This window comes from Neopsephotus bourkii, unplaced genomic scaffold, assembly GCF_033783945.1.
Source record: "Neopsephotus bourkii isolate Nb327-2 ecotype Australia unplaced genomic scaffold, CSIRO-AGI_Nbou_v1 NB_1820, whole genome shotgun sequence".
Taxonomy (NCBI): Eukaryota; Metazoa; Chordata; class Aves; order Psittaciformes; family Psittacidae; genus Neopsephotus; species Neopsephotus bourkii.
Window position 1 is genome coordinate 6,018,161 of NW_026902293.1, and position 15,648 is coordinate 6,033,808.

Sequence of the window (15,648 nt, forward strand, 5' to 3'; positions counted from 1 at the left end):
GCCATACAGGTGTGGAGCTTTAGGCATATGAAGAATAATGTGTGTGTTTTGTAAATGCTGGTGGCATCTAACTGTTGGATCAGCACACCTGAAGGGGCATATGGCTCTTCACGCTCTTAGAAATCTGACTTTTAAGTATGCATTGAGTCATTTTTTGTAGTAAGATTAGTTTGTAGGAGTGTTGGACGTTTATCACTTCTAACAGTGCAAATATCCAGTACTCCCAGCTAACAAGCCAGATATGTAAGCCTCTCTTGCTGCCCAGCTTTAAACAACCAAATGTGAAAAGCCAGCCCTAAGCTCTGCAATCCTGTTCCCTTGTGCAGATCTCTGGCAGGTAAAGAAAGCCATGCACATCCAAAACAGTAAAAAACATTTTCCAGGAATGTGTATTCTTTTAAAGTATCTTCACATGCAGAGCCACTCTATCCCTTGGTTTATAATAGAGGAATCCCAGAAACCAGCAGTGGCAGGTATTTGTCACTGGAAAGAGGCAGATCCCAAATTAGCTTATATCTGCTTAAATTATTTCATTCTGGTTAAAATACAGAGGGGAATGGATGCATGAGGAAAAGTTTATTCAGTTTTTTCCCTAATCAGATTTTTGTAGGCAACATCTCTCATGCAGTGACACCATATAAATGTGGGAGAGTTTATGAAAGTCTTGTATTTGCCTTGGTGTCTGGTTATTCATTTTATTTCACCTAAGATGAAGTACTGGACCTCATATTCTGTTGCTCAGCTGTCTGTGTCTCCAAAGAACTCAAGCACACACATTTAGTCTGAAAGGAAATGCAAGTTAATCATCCACAAACAGTATTCTGATCTAATTTCCCATCGCTGCCAGTAGGTTCAGTGATTTAATTCCATGAGGATATAAAATATAATCAGGACTGAGCTCTTTGGGAGGAGAAATACTAATGGAGTGGCCTATGTTAATCTTGTTTCATTAGTTTTAAAATTTTCTATTACTTGCTTGCAACCTTATGCCATCTGCAAGAATTACCATAGGGACAGTCCTCTCTGTATTCATGTATTGTAGTTCTCTTTGCCCTGCTGCTGAATACTTCCATCTCAGCTGGTGATCCTTCAAATATTTTTGCATGCACTTTAACTCACATGTCAGAGAGGTCATTACTTAGCTAAGTTTTAGTCCATTGGTTGTCATGTCAATATGCAGACAACACAGACAAAATTAGATCCTTCAAAACCAAAATAAGCCCAAGATAGATAATGCTGTGCTCATTGCCCATGTGCCTCTGCTTTTCCACCACCTATAAAAGGTACCATCCCACATTTTGTCATAGAGCTGCTCTGGAGTGATTCCATGAGTGTGGCAGTAGTACGCAAATGATGATTTCCATTCTCTTCTCTGAATTGGAAATTCAGTTTTGCCGATCTGCTCAGATAAGGAAGCTCTTCAAGCCAGCTGCTCCAAGAGAGGGGACTACTTGCTCAAGAGAAGGTAGTCTTGCAAGGCTGGATCTGGCTGGAAGGATGCTAAGCAAGGGTCTCCCTCCCCTCTGGCCCACTCAACACAGCATTCACACAGTTTGCTCCCAGAGTGGGATGAAAAGTTTGTTAGCATCAGCAGCAAGCACAGCCCAGGCAGCTCTCTCAGGAAGTCAGCTGCTCTTCCAAAACCTCTCTGCTCCCTGCCACAATTGTATTTAATGCTAATGAAGGATCAGAAAAGTGGAGAGCAAAAGCCAACTTCCTATTCACCATCTAGGTCTTGATATACTTGCACTGTATCTTTTTTTAGGTAGAAAACTGGATTTATTTCTGTACTGTTAAAAAATCTGCAAGGTTTGACTGAATGAAAAATGGGTCATCTATCCTTTGTGAAGTCAGGCCTTTTGCAGGGGTCCCATGAATCTGCTAGTGTAAAGGCCCAAATTAAACTCAGTTTGACGCTTCTTCCTAAACTTTTCTTAAATTTCACTTGGATCAGCCTGTAGCTGAAATACAGCACAAACACCAAAGGCAAGAAACTCAGTTAATGGTCAAAAAAATCTGCCTTTGCTTCTCTGTAATTTGACTTAGTAAGCTGGGACTCGGTTATAGTGGTTGGGTCTGAGGCTACTCAGGCCGATGTTCAGTTGGTGGCAAATTCTGCCTCTAACTTTCCGTTTTGTATCTGGACTTCATGCTTCAGGTGAGATATTTTTTTCCTGTTTAGTAAATAGATGCAGAGAAAATGAGGAAAGTCTTGATTGTTCCTTCTTTAACACCTCTCTCTCCCTTGCTTCTGAGAATTATTTGGGTGATTCAGAGGCAGCAGTGATGAGTCGTGAGGGCAATGCCTTAAGACCAGTTTTCAGACAACAGTTTCTCATAATTAATATGAGCAGCAAATACTTCACTTGAAGTTTTACCTCCAATAGTCTGTGATTTGTCTGGTGAGTCATAGATACCATCTGATTTATGTATATTTAATTTTTTCAGTCCATTACTAGCAAAAGGACTTCCGCAATGACAGAGTGGACAAAATTATTTATCCTGTTCAAATGAATACAAAGCCAGGCTCACTTGGACATTGTCTTTCTCATTGTCTAGCTCATTTAAACACTGAATCCTACTTCCACTCGACCTCCTCCTCCAAGCATCGCTTGTTCTGCTCATTGTTAAAGCATTCAGAAATGAAAGTAGAGTGTAAACAAAAATATTTCTTAATCAAGGATGAACTGTTGCTGGTTTACATCAGATTATGGTAGATATATGTCACAACAACACAAGCCACCTGTTTGTGAAATAGTTGGTTAGTTACCCTACAGCTTTGAGACAGTTCAGGCTTTCAGTGTAGTCATACACTTGTCTATGAAAAGCAGTGCTTGTAGTCCTGTAACCATTAGAGGGGGATCAGTATTTAAATAGCAGGCTACCTGACTGAAAATCCCACCGGCAGTAATTAATAAACTGGCCTGAGTCCTTGTGTTTGTATATTGTATCATGCCACTTCCAGTCTTTCCTGACTTGTGAGCAGGCAAGGAGCCTGCAGTACCCTGCAGGATTCAGTGCCCACCTACCCTTGAAATGGGCATAAAGGTTGGGGGGCGGCATGTCCAGCCAAATTGAAATGTTAAAAACTGAATATATCAAACAGTGTTGATTCCATCTGAGATCCCTTTTTCAGGTGATATATATTACTGTCATCTTTACAATAATCTTCAGGTCATTAAGTAATAGACCAGTGACTAACTCAGAAAACTTGTTAGCCCAGGCGACTGGCCAACAGAAATAGATAGGTGCTGCAATGTGCAAACCACACTGCAGATGTCCAGCATAGATGTCACGCCTTTGACTGAGCAGAGAATGAGGATCTCACAACCCCGAAGAATAAGTTATCAGAATTTCTCATTGCTCTTTTTAATTTAAAGAGCACCCTATAAAATTTGCCTCAGTCTATCTCAATCTCCGAAGGTGGTGATTGAAATACAGATCCAGTCTGAGCACTCCTGGCTCAGCACTTCTGCACACAAAAGTGGCTTCTTTTTCATGATGAAACACATGCTGCATGACTTGCTCTATTACAAAATGCCTTACTGAGGAAAGGTAGCTGTCTTTTCCCCCATCAGTGCAGGTGAGAATTTACAATGTCTGACATCAGATTTTATTTTTTTTTAATGAATTCATTTTTATATTTAGGCACAATTTCGTAATTTAGTTTTATCAAATAAATAGAACCCTTTAAAAAATAAAATGGAACCAGTGCCTGCTCAGATTGCAGGTCAGTTCCAAGTTTGTCTCTGGTGACAGTTGCCTGTGATCTGTGCTCTACAATAATCAATAACTGTGACTGAATCTGAGGCTTTAAAAGCAGCATTTATCACAGTTTCCTTGGACTTCACCTGGGAGCAGGGCAAGATGGCAGGAGGAAGCTTGATTTAATATGTTGTGCATTGGTTGACCGAGAGCTGTGAAGCAAACCAGCATTGCTAATGCACAAGCGAAGATTACAGTGTGAGATGTGATACAACAGACATGTCTGGGAAGTCACCATGCTACTCACTGAGCAATGTATTGTTGGAATAGAGTAATTTCTTGGCTACCAGCTTCATTTGCTGTGGTTGTAGCAAGGAGAAGGTTCAGGCAACTGAAGACATGGAAAAACAAGCACCCAAAGGAAAAGGGGCAACAGCAACATGAGATAAGGGGAAAAAAGGTTTTTAACTGTGGCAAGTAAGTTCTTCTTCTGTTTTGTGCTGGCTTTAAAGAACAGCAACTGGTGTAGCTGAAGTTCCAGCTTTTCTTCCTGCATTTCCATCAGTGTGGTTTTGTCTCTCAAGAGAAGGTGTGCTGTGTCCACAGCTCATGTATACCTGCCCCTCTTCCCCACCACATACAGCAGCCCATCAGTCAGTCAGTCACGATGTGAGCAGTGCTCCAACCTTCAAGAGTGGTATGTGTCTACACAGCTCACAGCCATGCTGGCTCTGCTATCTGATCCTCTGAATGGAGCTCTGGGTGACTTACAGTCTGAACGGGCACTCTGTTTCATTCAATGGATTTACAAAAATACCCTTTGCAGAGGAAGAAAAGCTTTAAATTACAACAGTCCGTGTTACTCAAAGGAAAGACTACCTGACAGAGGCATGGAGTTAAACCATTAGTAATGGTTTGCTACTTTTCCTGAAAGCTAATAGCAAAGTTTCTCTGGCATGGGTTACTGCCACAGAGGAGTTCTTGGAAAGTGTTTACTTTAATGTTAAATGTTACATATTTAACTTGCTGATCTGAAGTCGTATCTACTTGTCTGATAAAGCAGCAGTAGGAAGAAGAGGGGGCAATTGGGAGTCTTGAATAGCTTTCTGGTACTGGTAGCCAGTGCGTACCACTTACTCCTCCAATCCCTCAAGATGACCCTTCTGTTGTTGGAAGGGAACAGAAATGACATGGTTGATTGATCAGGATGTCCTCAAAAGCTTCACTCTGAGAAAGATGAGAAACGGTGTGTGGATAGGTCTGGGAAAGACCGTTCCGATCAGGAAGCCTTAACATGCACATACTTGTAAGAGTATTCTCTTGGGTTTCCTCCATTGTCCTGCACATTAGCAGGACAAAGCTTTATGCAAATATATAGTTAATCACTCTCAACAAAAAGTAATGCCAACGAAGTGCAGCAATGGGTGAATATTACACAAGTATATTACTTCAGGCTTATTTGTTTGAGTCATGAATAAGATATGTGAGATAAATAAAGGAATTCAATTTCCTTAGCCAAAATACCAGTTAGAAGAAAGCTGCTCTCTCACACCATTCTGTAAAACTGTTTCCACCACTGGTTCAAGTGTTTGGACCTCCATATCCTATAGGAGATACATGAATTCTGTGTCAAAAGAAGCTAGCAGGCTGTTTTCCTCTGAAATATATTTGACCTCTTTGAGGTCATTTTATAAGAGACATTGCATTAGACATTATGCACATAATGTTAATTGTAATCTAATGAAAATCTATTGAAAAAAGGCATTCCTTCCCAATGGACTTTTAAAATCCATTACTGACCACTGCTAAGTGACATATTTAGTACTGCGACTGAGGGAGCTTGTCTGTGCGCATTATTTTGCCTGCTAGTATATGCATTTCTGGGGCAGGCAATTGTAGCAATTATTTTAGGGAATATTCTGTTGGTTCCCCCTAATAAAAAAGAAAAATCCCTGCAAAATAAGCAGCCTCTTAGCTTGAAACAATACTGTTGTGATACATGTGACAGCTGCCAGGTGTTACGCTGAAGGAGCTAGACTGCATAAAAATAAGAAAACAAAATGCTTGAACTAAAGTTTAAACTATTTGAAAATAACCTGTTGTGCTCCTTTTGTTTCCGCTGCCTGGAAGTGCTGAGTGCCAGAAGTGTAACACTTGACATTTGAGGCAGACAAACATAGCCTACGGATTCTGTGATTGCTTTGCGACCAGCTAGCATTTTTTAATCATGACTTTTCTTGTCAACACCGGGGGTTGTTTCTAAACAACCCAGTGAAAATATGGGAATTAACTGTAATTTCTCACTCATTTTCTGAGGCTACTGAAACCACAGAAGCAGCTTGTATTTTTACTGCTTCTCTCTCCAAGACCCGCATTTTACAACATATTCACACTCGTGCTCTCTGGCTGGATCAAGAGGAGGCAGTGAAGGCATTGGGTAGTTCACATGCCTCTGAGGGTGTAGATCCATTTTTTTCTCTGGCAGCAAAGGTGATTTAGGAGTTTCTTGCCAAATTGCCCTGCTTCTTATTCCTGTCCAGATGCCACCACTCACATGGCATTTGTGCTGAGGCAGATGTTTGTTGGGCTGTGTTGGAATCAAATCATTCAAATGGTCCAGGTTTAAAAATACCTTCCTTCACCTCAAAAAACAACACAAAATTGATGTCATTCCAGTGACATTCCCATTTTTAGTGCAGCCCTGCAAACAGCTGCAGCAATGCAAATGGACAATGAACCATGGAGGCAAAGTGGGAAGAGATGGATGAGGAGCCAAGGGGCAGGACCTGCTCTGGTTAGCATTGTTGCTCCAGAAAACATGCATATAGTTTGTAGCCAATAAATAACTGTCCATCTCCATAGTTATAAGAATAACCCCATAACCTGGGGCATACTGACTCCTAATAAACTTTTCTCAGTTTTTTCACTGTAAATCTAGACCTTTCTCATCAATTTGGTCAAAACTGAGACCATGACTCTACAAGATGGCTTGAAGAATTCAGCAATAGGTCAGGTGACACAAAGTGTTCAAGTAGTACAAATTCACTGGGTTAAAATCATATTTGTTTAAAAACCGTGAGATAATTTTCCTTTGCCAGCAAAGGCACAATCTGTGCTCCTGTGGACAGCATAAAACCAGCAAACATTTTCGTTTTCTGATAAATTACAAAAATTATCATTTAATTATGATCAATCCAGATAAAATATACTGCTGGGTGATCTACAGCCCTGGAGGAAACAACCATTTCAGCCCCCATTTCTCTTACTTCTCACATCTCCCTGCAAGCTGGTGCGATACAGTCTCTGAGAGGGACATTATAACAATGGCTTCTCCAGATCCCACCTTATCAGAAGCCATCAAAAACTAATCAAAAATTTCCAGAGCAAAAAACAAATTAAAGAAGACTAGAAAGACCCTTCACCTTTTCTCTCCATCTCCTAAATTTAAGAGTTACTGGTCTTGTAAAAGTGATAATGCAGTCAAAGTTCTCAATTTCTAACAAGTAGTTTTATGATACCCTGAAGTATTTGACTGAAATCTTTCTTGTGAAATCTTACTTAAAAGCCAGATCTAATCTAACCCTGTCACCAAGAGTGTCTCTAGAGTCAGCAGAAAGAAAAGGGCACCTCCAGAGGGAAACCCACCCTATAGACACTTCTAAGTACAGGACAAATCACCCTCTGGTTGTGCCTTCCTCTCATCACTCCCATTATAGGGCATGAATACAGCTTGCTTGAGTGTATATCTCATTTCTGGATGACTCAAGTTTGGTAATATGGATCCCAGTCTTTGTCCCTAAAGGCAGTAGAGGTTAATGGAGGTAAAGCAGAAAATACTGTGTAGATTTCATTTTGTTTCAAGTCTCTGGAAGGCTTAGGCTTCCTGTTTTTCCCCAGCATAAACGGGATAACTGCTAGACCCTAATAAATGAAAACATTATGGCAAAGCCATCCTACTCACTCCTTTCCCCCCCTCCACACCCTTTATAAGAACTGTGTACAGATTTAAGTAGTGCTCTGCTTAAGGAAGCAAATTCTGAAAGATGCTGAATACCTGCAACTTTGATACATCTCATCAGGTTAAACTCTGAGATCCTTATACATGCAAATTTTAGTGTGCCAGATGCTGAGGAGTGATGAATGGCTGCTCAGTGGGAGTTGTGGTTGCTCAGCACTTCCAAAAATTTGGCTCGTGAACTTCAGCCTGGACTTTGCTTATGGGAAAAGCAAACTCAACCATCAGTCATGCAGGGTGTGCTTTCCTCCCTGCTTCATGAGCTAGCCTGGTGAAAATTCCTGGTGCTTATTGAGAGCATAATCTGATGTCACTCTGCACCACAAGGGAAAATATAAATCAAAGTGTAAGTATTCATCACTCTCTCAGCATTGGCCTAATGTGATTAATGTAATCTGAGGTAAACACTTTAGTTATTCCTTATTACTGTTAGCGACACAAGTCAAGGGTTGGGACTTGTTATTCTAGGTAATGTGAAGAACAGCCCTACCCATGAGATCTCCAAGACTAAGATAAAGCTCGAGTAGAAGCTTGACAACAGTTACCTAATAGCAATGGACAGACACAATGAAGTGTTGAATCTGAAAGGCATGTGGCAAGGGCTGTGCCGTGCTCAGCAGAAAGCTTTTCTCTGGCAGCAGAGCAGGGCTGCTGTAATAGGGAAAGCGAGGTGATCTGAGATGAGATTGCAAGGATCTGAAGAGGGGCTGGATACCCTAATCCCATTGACACTGCTCCTCAATTGACAATTGCCCAATTGACATTGAGCCCTACTCCTGCTTTCTGCCTTTCAGAATCCCCTCCTAGTTCAAAGAAGTTTTCTGTAGAAGTCTGCAGCTTTGTGTCGCGCAATCTCAGCACAATGTATAACTCTGAGTTGTGTGGGCTGCAGCTGGAAGGGAGGAACTGACTTAATAATGTGGACAGAGTTGCTCCTGGCACCTTTTGATGGTCTCTTGCCTCACATGAGGATAGGGTACCTTAGTGACTGTATGACTCAGAGCACAAATACTAAAGTGTCACAGGTGTGAAAATGCAAGTTTAAAAGGTGTCTGGGCATGATGGCAAATGGTTGGTCTTGGAAAGACACGTTGAAGTATTGCAGTCTGGCAGCCTGCTGAGTCCAGCGAGGTGCAGGGGGTAAATGCTTCATCCAGCCAAACCCAGTGGGAATATTTTGGAGCTCTGACATTGTTTTGCTGACACAGGAAGATGTCATCACAGCAGAATATGAAGGAGTTAACACCCTATGAAATGCAGATTTGGCAGTGATGCAGACCAAGATTGTTTTGTTTGAAATGCATTACCAGCAGAGTTGGTTAAGAAGGTAATGCAGTCATCTAGCCAGTCTAAGTAATTACATTGTGATTTTTGTCTTCTTACATGTTAGGTCCAAATTCTATGAAACAAGCTACTTACTTAAGTCCATACATAGTTCTTTGCTTCAGAGTTAACCTTAGTTTAATGTGTACTTCTGAATAGTAGCTGGTTAGAACAGCAAGTGGAAGTGCTAAAGGAATCCCATCTTGCCCAGGCAGAGAAACTGTGAGGTACCACTGTGGTTTTAAGTAAAAAGAAATACAAGCAATTCTTTATTAAATCTCTAGCCAGTCCTATTCCTTTGAAGAGTGAGAAGTGAGGTGGGCTGTCCCATGCCTCCTTACACACACGAGTGAAGGCTCGCTGCACAAAACTGCACAACCAGTTTCAAACCAACTCTTAGCTAGTTCAGGCACTGCAGATGTCCTTCAAAACAAAAAAAAAAAGAAAAGAAAAGGTAAAATTTTCAACATAGGTCTAATAGAGCACCTACACTCCTGTACCCACAAAGATCGAGAGAGCACAGGATTTCTTACAACTCAGAAAGTCTAGCCATGTATTTAATGCTGATACCTGAATTTTGTAATCAGGTTGAAAGGTTTGTAATCAGGTTGAAAGGTTTGCATTCAGTACTTTCCAGTGCTGAGAGGCAGATCTTCTATAATCAAGACTCAATTAACTACCTGCCTTTTCAGCTGAAGATCTATCCCCATGGGCCCAAAACTTTTATGTAAGCTTCGGAGACAACCCTTCTCACTAGCATTGCTGAAAATGGACTTTAGTATTCAAATAGGCAGCTATTTCTCCCAGGTTTTTCATCATGCTTGTGCACTTATTAAAATGCATTATAAAGTTAGCAAGCAAAAGCTATATTCTTCTCCCAGATCCTTGTCCATAAAAATCCTTTCTGCAGTGAGTGCCTTGCTTTGAAAATATGAATCAAAGTAAAAGTTTAGTCCATATTTCATCCATTTTCTCAGGTAGCATTTTATTGGAACACGTAGGGTTATTCCAGTCTAAAGCAACTGAAGATCTGCATCTAAAAAAGGAGCTGTGAACTCTAATTGTGTATAAAGAAATAGGGACCTAAGTTTTTCAGACCTCCATGCAGTCTTTTTTGTTAGCGTTGTAACACTTGAATAGGTAGTAACTGGAATGAAGCCCAGTAGCAAATTTATACTTAACTTGCCATTAGTTCTTACTAATTCCTGTGGTACACTGTAACATTAAGCACTTACAGAAATGCTTAAGAAAGTCATCCACCCCATGCTTCAGCTCCTCACAAGCATCCTTGCTTCATTGTTTGTTCCTGGATATCTCTGTTAGCATCTCTGCTTTGGTAACTTCCATTTAGGACAATATTATATAGATTGAGATATGTTAAAATTCAGAGGACACCACTCTCATTTGCCCTCTATTGAGTAGTATCTTGACATCAAATAATTCTCCTAAGATCATGATAAAGTTCCCACATGAAGGTGAAATCCTGCACAAAGAAGGTTAGCAGTATGGCAATTTTAGCATTAACAATGTACAATAATTTATGTGCATATCTAGGAATATAAAGGGGAAAAATCCTGTATATTGCAAGTTAAATAGTGGTTTTAATAATGAAGATACAAGGTATCCCTTAGCTACCAAGTCACCCATTTTTACACGTTTTATCTTTAATAGATAAAATAGGATTTAATAGATAAAAATAGGATTTCAGGTGCTATCACAAATCAGTCTCCATTCCCTGCCAAAGGGATCTGAAAACACTGGGACTAGTAAAATATTTCTGTATATTATATTGGTCTGTTAAATATTCGGCTAATTTTCAAAATGGTAATAATTGCTGAGATTAGCAGTTACAGCATATTGTGTCCAGATTCCTTTTTTAACTGTGAGCATAGGATACCTGTGCAAATAAAACTGGAATTTGCCCTGGGATATAAGCAGAATCTTTTATTTCTGTATTATTTATTCCCTATTTTGGGGCTGAGTGAAATTGAAGTGAAATAAATGTTAAAAGACTTTAAAAAAAAAGAAAAGATAAAAAGCACCACATCCAAGGCAGATTTCATGACAGCAGAACAAGGATCACTTTGAGTGGCAATGCACTGACAATAACTTTTGGCTTTGGTCCATATCAATCTGGAGGCCCAGCTACAAAGCCAAGCTGTCTCTGGATCACTTCTAAGCAGGCAGTTATCACCATCAGTGCAATAATATTCCAGAAGTCCAAATCAGAATTAAGCCCTTTGCACAGCTGTGACACAGCTCACCCGCTGTAATCCTCCCTCTTCCATTGTCTGTGGCAAAAGTCCTTCTGACTTCTCTGGCATTAGAAGTCTTGCTGGCCTCCCCAAATTTTCATGCTTCCCGTCTTTCCTCCTCTTTCTCACTTCATTCTGGTTTTCTGCATGTTGTGAAATCTTAAGGATTTTAATGCAATTCATCTTTTCCTTTTCCATTTGTCAACCTTTCCTTCCTTTACAGACTGGTTCTGAACTGTCCCCTCAAGGACAAGTGGAGGAAACTCCCGTGAGCAACGAGAGGGATGACGAGCCGGCTCGTCATATCTTCTCCTTCTCCTGGCTGAACTCACTGACTGAATGATGACTCACTCCAGTTGGCTTCTGGTGTGCTTCTCCTCAGAAGGACCATGAGCGCCCGCAGCCTGGCTGCAGTCAGCAAAGAAACTGCCCTGGAAAGGGACATCCAAGAGGGTTTTGTTCCCAGGAACTCAGTTGGCCTCCACATTGTACCCAGCCCTTGAGATGACAGTCCTGAGAGAGATTGGGACATGGAGACAAATTACTATGCTGTATTGTACTCAGAGTGTTTTTCAATAATTTCTTGTTTCAAAGGGGAAAACAGCATCACTTCAGCTGTAGGCTGAGCACTGCTAGTGTTTTGTTACTCACTTTTTGGCACATCCCTGTGTAGGTGTAAATGCTTCACCACTGTTAGCTAAAATGCTGGTATGAGATTCACTAGTAGCATCCTTTACCAAAACAGTGTTTCTCCTCAGTACCCTCCTGCATCCCCACTCTTCGGTGCTGTGGTGACTTCAGTGACACTATCACACCCTCAGCAGCCCCAAGCCAGGGTTGTGTCTGAGCTCATCCCTGCAGCCGCTTGTATTCCCACAGCACTGGTGCCTCCCTGGCCGTGGAGGCTGAACACAGAGAAGCTGCCATTCCTCCCTTCCTGCTTGCTCTTCCCACTGAGCCACCACAGATGACCCTCCCATAGAGGTTATTTGTAGGGAAGGTGCCCAGCGGCAGGGATGAGGGAGATGCACATGCTGAAAGCACTGGCCAAGCCCCTGCACATGATTGCAGAACACAGCTCTGAGCACGTAGGGCAGATGCTAGAGTGCTGCCCACATCTGTCCAGCCATAATGTGTCTGCATTTTCTCAGTCATCCGTGTGTGTCAGAAAACAGACATGTTCTTGCACAAAACCAGAACAGGATGAGGTCGTCACAGGTTTAATTCGAAGGCCCCATGGTGAGATGTAAAACAAGGTAAATGCGAAATGTCCTGTTCTGTGTGCATGGAAGGTGCTGAGCTGCCTAATGAAATCAAATTCATGTCTTAAAAGCTCTGCAAGTTGTACTGAAGGACAGAGTGTCAGCACTCAGTAGTAATTAACAGAGACTGGCAAGTTGCTGGGAGTCCTTGGTGCCATAGGGGACCAGGTGTCAAGCTCTGCACTAGGGTTAAGCATAGATCTTTCTGGGAGTCTGGAGCCTGGCCTTGGACATACCATTTGGGCAGGGGACTGTGTGGGGCCATAGGCCTGTGCTGAGCTCCAGCAGGACTGGTGAGCTGGTGGTGCAGACCCCAGGCAGGTTAGCAGGCTGTGAGGCATCAACCCCAAGCCTGGCCACTCCTCACTGGCAGGCTGAGCCACCTCAGCCTTCATTGGTATCTGTGTTGCCTGGAAAATGCTCTTGTGGGAGTTTTGGAGAGCTGCACAGGCGAGTCCCCTGCAAAGCTTTGGGACTTCTACAGCCATCACCACCTCATTGCTCTGGCTGCTGGAGCAGCTTTTCCTGGGATTTGTTTTGGTGTGAGGGATTTTCTGGAAAATATGGAAGTCTTTCCCCAGTTCCTCCTGGGAAGTGTCTTCATAAGCACTGCCACCTCCCCAGCGCCCCTGGGAGGGACCCAGCTTGAGTACCGCAGCCAGGACGGGAGGAGTTGAAGTGGGGAAGAACCTGCCTTTTTGGGGTGCGGGGAGGACGAGCAGAGCCAGACCGAGAACACAACAGGGAGGCCGGAGATCAGGTTTTCTCACCGCTGCACTCTGCCAGGAGGAGACTGCCCGACCCCGGCCGCAGCCTGTGCCGAGGACTGCGGGGCCCGGGGCCGGCGGTACGTCGGGGCTCGCCGCTGGACAGCCCGCGGGGACCGGGGCTCCCGGGGCGGGGAGAGGAAAAGCGTCCCCGAGGGGGGATTTAGGGCTCCCCGCGGCTCCGGGTGACCGCGGCCGTGGGATGCCCCCCCCCCCCCCCCCAGGTAAGCGCTGAGGGAGGCGGAGCAGCCCTCGGGCGTCCAGGCAAGAAAGTCTATCAAGCCATCTTTACTTTGCAGCTTTTATTAAAAATATAAATATTAAACATTCTCTTACACAACCAAATCGACCGAGCGCTGAAAAGATGTTTTATTGTGAAAATGTTTACAGGAAAAAAAAGTGGATTTAAAGTAGCTGACAGAGATTCCCCCTCCCACCTCCCTGCCCCCAGCAGAAAAGTTATCTGTCTTCTTGGCACCACTTCTTCCAATGCTCACACATCCCTACGTAGCGATGGCACTAGAATAACTGGGAAATGGAGAAATAAATAAAGGTAGGGGAGATTACGAACGACACTCGTGTTTCTGCACTTGGTACACGGTTGTGCATGCTAGTCAAGGGACAGAGGCTGTTCGGAGTACACCCTTCTAGGTTTAAAGCTATATAAAAATAAAGAGATGACATCAGAGCAGCACTATGGTACGTCGGACGGTGTAATTATTCTTGTGCTAACTGCGGAATCTCTTTGGCAAGGCGGGGAGGGGCCGCTTCATTTCCCGATTATCTCCATCAGTTTCCTGTTGCTGTGAGCCTGCTGCGCTAGCTGCTCGGCTCGGGCCATCTCCAAGACTTCTCGCAGGAGGTGGAAAGTCAGATCCAGAGAAATAGGGGGCTCCTCGGATCGCTTCTCCCTCTCAACGGCCTCGCCCTCTGCTTCGCCCTCCTCGGGGCCCCCCAGCGAGCGCTCGGGCAGCTGCTGCAGCTGTTGCACCGCCGCCCGGAAAAAGTTGCTGGCGGCGGCTTCGGGCTGTAGGTGGCTGGTGCTGCTGGAGGAGGCGGAGAAAGAGCCAGCGGGTCTCTTGTTGAGGTTGCCCAGCCGCAGGAAATACTCTTCTCCCATGCGGAGCAGGACGGGCAGAGTTTGCTGCTGCTGCTGTTGCTGCTGCTGCTGGAAGAAATCTGGCTGGTGCACAGCCCCGTGGGTGGCTACTGGGTTCTTGCTGAGGGCTCTGCACTCCTGGCAGGGCAGGAGGGCTACCAGCAGGATTCCCGTGGACACCAGCAGCGGGATCTTCATGGTCGGGGCCCAAACCTGCGGGACACACGGGGGATCGGGGACGGGGTTACACAGCCGAGCACCGGCGGCGGGGAGGGCAGCGCGGGGCCGGCCGCTGTCCCGGTGCTGAAACTCATTCCTCCGCGCCCCTCCGCTCCCCTCCGCGCCCCTCCGCGCCCCGCACACCGCTGCCCGGGACCGCTCAGCCCCCGCCGTCGAGGTGGCCGCCCCTTTCCTCCCTTCCCGCTGAACAGCTCCGGGCTGCCCGGCGGCGGCTCCCGCGGACCAGGCTGTGCTGAGCCCCTGCGAGGAGAGCCGGTCCGGCGCCTCTGCACCCATCCGGGCCGGGGTGCCTGCGGCGGGGCGGCTCTCCTCAGCAGCCGCGGGGTGCGAGCGCCGGGCTCCCCTCGCCTCCCCGCTCCCTGCCCGGCCGGGGGAGCTCCCGCCTCCCGCGGGACGCCGCGCTCAGCCCCACGCAGCGCAGTGCACCGCGATCCGCGCCTAGGCGCAGCCCCACACCTACCTGGGGCTGCGACGGCGACAGGGCAGGTGGCGGGACTCGGAGGTGCCCGGTGTCCCTTCTTCTCACTCTTCCTCGGAGCCGGCTCCTGGCGAACTTGGGATCAGATTTGGTCCTAATCAGAGCCGGGGCGCGGGATTTTTATAGCTTAGACCCTCTCCTGGAACCACGCAGAACTTGCCTAATAAGCTGACGCTCTCCTGACAGCCCGATTGCGTGCCCCGATCCACTGCTGAATAAATCATGGGGGCCCGTCGGAGCGGCGATGGGCCGAGTTTCGCTATCGCAACCCCAAATCTCACGTCCAATTATATCAACAGATATTTATCGCCTCTGCAGTGACGTCAGCCGGGCCGGGGGCCGGGGAGAAGGGTGCCCCCCCCACCCCCCACCCCATTGACAAAAATACTTGAATGAGATTGCCTAGCGAGCGCGTACTATGAGAGGTCACTCCGGGGAAACTTTCCACTAGCGGCCGGCCCGCGGCGGGGGACCCGACCTGCTCAGGACCAGGGCTGCTGCCCC

At 45.1% G+C, this 15,648-nt stretch overlaps 2 protein-coding genes across 3 annotated transcripts in view; one reads left to right on the forward strand and one right to left on the reverse strand.

Annotated features, from left to right (window-relative positions):
* The window catches only part of TRIM55 (tripartite motif containing 55), a 37,962-nt gene extending 25,339 nt beyond the window's left edge, over window positions 1-12,623 (forward strand). For both annotated transcript variants that reach the window (XM_061343069.1, XM_061343068.1), the window contains one exon: window positions 11,522-12,623. In XM_061343069.1, the coding sequence (XP_061199053.1) occupies window positions 11,522-11,532 (11 nt within the window). In that variant the 3' untranslated portion in view covers window positions 11,533-12,623. The remainder of the gene's footprint in view (window positions 1-11,521) is intronic.
* Window positions 12,624-13,614: 991 nt separating this feature from the next.
* Window positions 13,615-15,425, reverse strand: CRH (corticotropin releasing hormone). Its single transcript, XM_061343028.1, has 2 exons — window positions 15,127-15,425; window positions 13,615-14,639 (listed from the first exon to the last, which is right to left on the reverse strand). Exon 2 carries the CDS (start codon window positions 14,622-14,624, stop codon window positions 14,097-14,099), a length of 528 nt encoding a protein of 175 aa, XP_061199012.1. The 5' UTR covers window positions 14,625-14,639; window positions 15,127-15,425; the 3' UTR covers window positions 13,615-14,096.
* Between the last annotated feature and the right edge of the window lie 223 nt (window positions 15,426-15,648).